Below are 6531 nucleotides of genomic sequence, written 5' to 3' on the forward strand. Positions count from 1 at the left end.
CTCTCTTATGGGGGTCCCGGACCCCACCCCTACAGTACCCCCTCAATTCGAACACTGGTTATGTGCTGTGTTGAGGTATGAACTGGATACAGTGTATGCACTCATATATGCACCGCTATGTTTGTTTTCTTTTTTTTATGTAGTTTTGGTTGACATACAGTGACATGAGCAAGCGAGAAACCAGTCAACTCGGATAAACTTTGAAATAAACGTACAGCCATACAATCTTAAAACAAATGTAACTCAAAATACCCTTTATTTATTAATTTACAATACAATCAGGGACAGCTCGCGAATCCGAGCACATATAAAAATAAATAGGTTATTTAGTTACAAGAAATCAAACATACGATCAGTCACAAACAAACAAAATCAATTTAAGATCAGTTCGGGATAGAGTTTGATTTCTGTCACAGAGCTCTATATAGATATATATATACAGCAGGGAAACCATAAGACTGTAGCAATAATCATAGCAGCCATAGACAGCAAACAGGTGACTCTTTCTCTCTCTGATTCAGTGCAGTTTATTTATTATCAGTGGGCCAGTGGGCGTGTATTAACCCTCCCTAGTAGTAGATTTGCTTCGCATTGTGCAATTAGTGGAATCCTTGTGCCTGTATTAGCCAGTATTACAGATTATATTTATCACCGACAGAATTAACTTTAGGTACCAATGTGGTGAATGCACAAGCGCATCCATTGTGCATTGAGTGCAGTTCAATAATGCCAATGTAGAATCACATCTGCCACCTAGCGGTCCCATCTTGGTATCGCCCCCATAGTGGTTTGTGCCTCGAAAAAAAACACAAAAAAAACCAACTACAAAATTACAGAAGTATAAATGAATCTGGTAAAATTCCGCTCAGCCCAGCCCGCACGGTGAGGCAACTGTACCGTGACTCAGCCCGGGGCCGGACGTGTTACAACACACACTTACACAACAGCTGCAGGTTTCAGGAAGAAACGTGATTAGGTTTCTATTGTGTGTTTTACATAGGAAAGTGCAAAAGAAAAAAAACGACTTTAAATTAGAAACATTTATATTTATATAATTTATAACAACGATACGAAATAACATGTTTAGATTAGTTGTAGTTGTTTGTAGACTTTAGCGGAAAACACACACACAACTCGCTCTCTCTTTCACAGACACACACATTTCAGACAACAGCAATTTCTCAGGGGTCTGTTCGTGTCTGTCTGTCCCACTGAGTCCACCACCCCGAGAGGAAAAAGTACACAATCTACTTGAAAAAATAGATAATCTCTGGTCCAGAAATTAGATCTAGGCCCAGTTGTAAGAAATTATTTTGTATCTTGGTGAGGCAAGAGAGAGTGGAGGCAGTCGCAGTGATCAGAGTCCGTCCAGTTTCTCCAGGAGGGGGTGTGGTGGTGGTGGGGAGTCTCTCCTGGCACTCACATTGGCCCATCAGTAGTGTAGGTGGGGTTCCCCAGCCCCTCCCCAGCTGCCGCCCCCCGCACCTCCTTCCTCCTGCTCCGCCGCCTCCATAGCAGGTACCCCCCCACTGCTATGCTCAACAGCACCAGCACAGCGCCCGCTATCAGCCCCACCAGGAGCCCCACCTGGGTGTCCGGCTTGACCTGGAACTTGGAGCAGGAGCTTTCGGTCAGGGGGCTGGACCCGGCGGGGTTGACAGCCTGCACACACACCCTGTAGCTCCCACCCACCTCCAACCCCTCCAGCACCACAGTCCGGGTGCTCTCCCCAAACTCTACAGGTCCACGACCTTCCACCATCACCTTGTAGCGCTCCACGGTGGAGGTGGGGGCGCACCAGTGAACTCTGACCCCCGAAGCCTGCAGTGCCACTTCCTGCAGGAAGGGGGCCTCGGGAAGCTCCTGAGGCCCGCTGAGGCCTGGGCACAGACAGCCGCTTGCCTCCCTCAGCTGGGCGCAGGGTGTTTGGTTGTCATGGCAGCGGTTGTAGTCACAGGGCTGTGGGTTGAAGTCGGGGGTCGGGGCGGGTGGGGTCCCCCCGGACTCCTGGTCCGGGTCCTCATAGTCGATGTCGGTGAAGCGCAGCCCCGTCACGTACAGGATGCGGCCCCTCGTCGAGCCGGGTGGGGTCTTGGTCACATTTCCGCCCGTGGCGGCCAGCGGATTGGCCCAGCCGCCGCCTGTCAGGGTCAGGAGGAAGAGCAGGAGGAGGACAGGCCTCCGGGAAGTGTGATTGGCTGCCATGGCACCTGTAATGCAAAACAGTCAGTCAGGCAGGCAAGCAGTCAATACAGTAGAATAGTGCTGTTCCAATAGGGCGCTGTAGTAACAGTGCAGTAGGATACTGCTGTTACAATAGGGGGCTGTAGTAACAGTGCAGTAGAATAGTGCTGTTACAATAGGGGTCTGTAGTAACAGTACAGTAGAATAGTGCTGTTACAATAGGGGTCTGTAGTAACAGTACAGTAGAATAGTGCTGTTACAATAGGGGGCTGTAGTAACAGTGCAGTAGAATAGTGCTGTTACAATGGGGGGCTGTAGTAACAGTGCAGTAGAATAGTGCTGTTCCAATAGGGGGCTGTAGTAACAGTACAGTAGAATACTGCTGTTACAATAGGGGGGTGTAGAAACAGAACTGCAGATGTCATATCAACAACAAAACATCAGACACTTTTGTCTTTTCTTTTCTTTATGGCAAAGCATAAGAGTTGCCACACCTTGGATTTAAAGAACTTCCAACAGCAGCCCTGCCCCCCCCATACACTGACCTGTACTGACCCATATACACAGCACACATCGACCCCCGGGTCCATTTCGAAAGCTCAGACACACACACACAGTGTCTACACAGCCGGCCATCAGAGAGGTGGGCCGATGCAGCAGAGAGCAGAACTTGCGGCGGTACAGCTATATGAACGGCGTCGGTCCTGGCAAAAGTAGGCACAGAACTTGCCTCGCAACCCCCCCAACCCCCGTCCACAATACACTCTCTGTTTGCCACTACAGTTAGCAGTCCAGTCACATGCGGGACAAGGTCCTGCCAGGATCCCTGATGGTCACATTCCTCAATGTATACCCTCCCTCCCTGACTCACCTGCGGGGGGACAAATGGCTGTTGGGTTCCCTCTTCACTCTTCTTAAGTTTTCTCGGTGTAGCTGTTGTGCCTCTCTCTCCCTCTCTCTTTCGTTCCTCCTCTCTCTTTTGTCTCTGCTTCAGTTCTCAGTTCCTTCTGCTTCTCTTCGCTCGCTCTCAGGGGCTCCCTTCTCCCCTTTGCTTGGCTCTCTTTTATAATCCTTCAGTGCTCCCCCCTCCCTCTCCCTCTCCTTCCCCTTCCCTCCCCTCCCCTTCTCCTCCTCCCCCCTCTCACTCTCTCTCTCTCTCTCTCGCTCTCTTTCTGTGTGTGCGTGTCAGTGAGGCTGGGCTGCAGTTGTGTGTGGGGTGAGAGACTGCTGCTGGGAGATAGTGTGTGTGTGTGTTCATGAGATAGGCAGTGTGTGTTCTGTGGTGTGTGTGTCAATGTATGTCTGTGAGCATGTGGGTGTGGGAGTTTTAGATCTAAAGTCAGAAAGAGAGAGAGAGACAGAGAAAAAGAGAGATGCAGGTGTGTCTTCTGCTTAGATGTGAGGGAGAGGGTTTGGGGAGTATGGCAGCCACAGTAATGGGGTTCTAGAGTGAGGGGAGGGAGGCTCTGGAAGTGACACAATGGGTTATAGAGTGAGAGGTGGATCAGGTCAGTAGGAGACACCAGGGCTGTAGACCCTGCTGTACTGTACTGTGTCTCTCCAGGCACTGTCCTACAGTAGGAAGTCAATACCAGTTAGAGAGTTCTAGAATGGAGGGTAGAGGGCTCTAACCAAATCATAAACTACATTCACTGTGAGGGGAGGGGGTTAAGAGAGAATGGGAATGAGACTGTCTGCTTACTGTACAACATCTGGTTCTCATACTGAGACTCATTAATGGAAATTCAATATCTCACATGTGTATGTGTGTGTGTGCGTGTGTGTCTGTGTAAGTGAGCATGAGAGTGTGTATATCTGTGTTGTATGTGTGTGTGTCTGTCTGTACCGGTATTGTGTCTATGTGTGTGTGTCTGTACTTGTGTTGTGTCTATGTGTGTGTGTGTCTGTGTAACCCTGCATGCTGATGAATCATACCCTGGCCATCTCTCACGCTCCTCTGACACATTTCCCATTGTTGTACAAGACCTGTCTTCCCATATAAGGCAGGATGAGGATGGAGGGTGGGCAAGCTGGGGCAGGCGGCGAGTGGTCATGAATCAGGCAAACGCTGCTCATTACAGACAAGGGATGGAGGATGGAGGGGGTGTATAGTGGGAGCATTCCTGCAGACTGACACACAGCAACCTGCCCACGAATCAGCAGCCCCAGGGCTGCTTTTCTTTCTTTCCATTTGCTAATAGTGGTGGCGACCTGAGTTACTTGTGCTAATGATATATATATATATATATATATATATATATATATATATATATATATATAAAATCATATATATTGTTTGTCGTTGCTAGGGGGGTGGGGGTGGGCGGAGGTTACCCGTCCTGGAAACAGAGGTGCAGTACGATTCTGCGGGATGTGTTGTGCGGTTGTTTGGGCAACCAGACGAGCATCCAATTACCTTCCTGTCCCGATCCTCACCCCTTCTGGCTTTGTATTTTCAATTTATTTTATTTATGTTTTGATTTATTACTGTGCTGACAGTAACGGAGTTCTAGAGTTGACAGGGGTCTGAAACAGTACCGGAGAGTTCTAGAGCGCGGGGGGGCTGGAATGGTAGCAGGGAGTTTCTGGAGTATGGGCTTCTAGAGTGAAAGTGGGAGGGGGGGGCGGCATTAGACCTCTGACCAGGTTCTAGAGCAGGCAAGTAGGATGGAGACCCTGTGTTGCCCTTAATCACTGTTCAAAACTGTTTGGAAAACCGCTCTATAATTTGAAATTGATTGTTCCTTCCATGTGCAGGGTACGTACAATATCTGACCGTTCTAGATTTCTAGCAGGTTAGTCCTGTAAGAGAAGGATCTTATTCTGGGGGGGGTGGGGGGGCAATAAATCCTATGAGAAGCAAAACCCTGATCAATCTCAAAATTACATCTCCTTCCTTCCTGTAGCTCACGGTCGATGTCCCTTGGGCACTGTGGACACAAGGAAGGAGACAGTGGACATCACTCAACAAGGTCATCCTCCTCGGTGGTTGGTCCACACCTCAGCTGGAATGGAGGGTTTACATAAGAGGAACCAGTGGCACAGACAAGGGAGTTTGCGCTGTTCAGAGGGTGAGGGGAGACAACAGGCACACGGCTGAGTCAGCACATCGAAACAGATGTATATACATGGAAATTTCGATTTGAAAGTGTTTGTGCTGCAATGCAGATCAGCAGCCAGCTTCCTGTCAGATTATGGTGATTTGCCTCCCCTGTTCAGTCTGTGGGGAGCCGGTGCAGCACCAGTCACCGGAGAAATAGCTCACATTTTTGTGCTTTCTTGCTTAAATTCAGTTTGTTTTTCGATGAAGACAATTAATCCTATCCCAGTCCTATTCTGGACTGTTCTATAACATAAATGGCAGGGGAACTAAACACCCAGTGGTTCTTGAACATGGTACAGTATTATTTCACTATCAAAGTTCTAAAGTAACTTCCCCTTGCAGTCAGTGGATTTAAGCTTTGTGTGTAAAATATTTTTTATTCATTATTATTAGAAAGCACAATTTGCCGATGCTGCCTGCGATACCAGAACAGGTTGAATAAGACAGGAACATGTCCTGTTGGCTCGGCTCGGCTGTTCGGGACCATGCCCTGACTGCTGCTCTAGTTATAAAGAGTCCCTCAGAATTTCCAAAATCTATAAATAAAACAAAAACTGAAAAATGTCTGGAAATTTTGCCCCATAACAATCCTATTCCACCCCTCCCCTTGAGACCTCCCATCACACACACGCGCACACATCTGGCTTTGTTTACAGTATGGGAAACTTTCAGCACTTGGCAGGACATATTGTATCCACCCCACCCCCCCGGCCGCCCGGATCCCACATCGCTCTGACTCTGACAGCCCACAGCCACCGCAGCCCCTGGTCTGGAAGTATGAGCTGACATCACTCCAGGATCAGGTCTGCGGGCCCCTGTCTGCCCATATTTGGTTGGGTCTATGGCTACCGTGGCGACGGCATGAGTGTGTGGGGGAGTGACACAGAGCCCCCTTCCTCCTGAATGGGGATTTTGGCACTGGAGAGACATTGCAGGTGGCTTGACGAGGGGGGGGGGGGGGGAAGTGGTATTCTAAACTCTCCGGCTGTTTGCCGAAGAAGTCACTGCCAAAGCACTAGAGCTTAACTAGCAATTTCTCATAAACTTAAGCCCCTCATCACAATGGCACACCAGCCAGAGTGCTGACTGGGGGGGGGGGGGGTCGAGGAGCCACCCGCAGGAGAGAGAGAGAGTTGACAGGCCCGGCGCACTGTGGAACTCATTCAGCTCGGACCCGCTCAATGGAAGCGGAGAGACCGGACTGGACAGACAGTGTCCGAGCCTGGGGCAGCAGGGGTCGGAGT

At 49.4% G+C, this 6531-nt stretch overlaps 1 protein-coding gene across 1 annotated transcript; it reads right to left on the bottom strand.

Moving 5' to 3' along the window:
- Window positions 1-227: 227 nt before the first annotated feature.
- On the bottom strand, window positions 228-3262 carry LOC136764623 (LRRN4 C-terminal-like protein). Its single transcript, XM_066718833.1, has 2 exons — window positions 3056-3262; window positions 228-2210 (listed from the first exon to the last, which is right to left on the bottom strand). The coding sequence occupies exon 2, from the start codon at window positions 2203-2205 to the stop codon at window positions 1420-1422; it is 786 nt and encodes a 261-aa protein (XP_066574930.1). The 5' UTR covers window positions 2206-2210; window positions 3056-3262; the 3' UTR covers window positions 228-1419.
- Window positions 3263-6531: the final 3269 nt, after the last annotated feature.

The sequence above is a fragment of the Amia ocellicauda genome, chromosome 12 (genome assembly GCF_036373705.1).
Source record: "Amia ocellicauda isolate fAmiCal2 chromosome 12, fAmiCal2.hap1, whole genome shotgun sequence".
NCBI lineage: Eukaryota > Metazoa > Chordata > Actinopteri > Amiiformes > Amiidae > Amia > Amia ocellicauda.

Excerpts from the sequence above, each read along its gene's own strand:
- LOC136764623 (XM_066718833.1), bottom strand. The coding sequence starts at position 2,205 with ATGGCAGCCAATCACACTTCCCGGAGGCCTGTCCTCCTCCTGCTCTTC.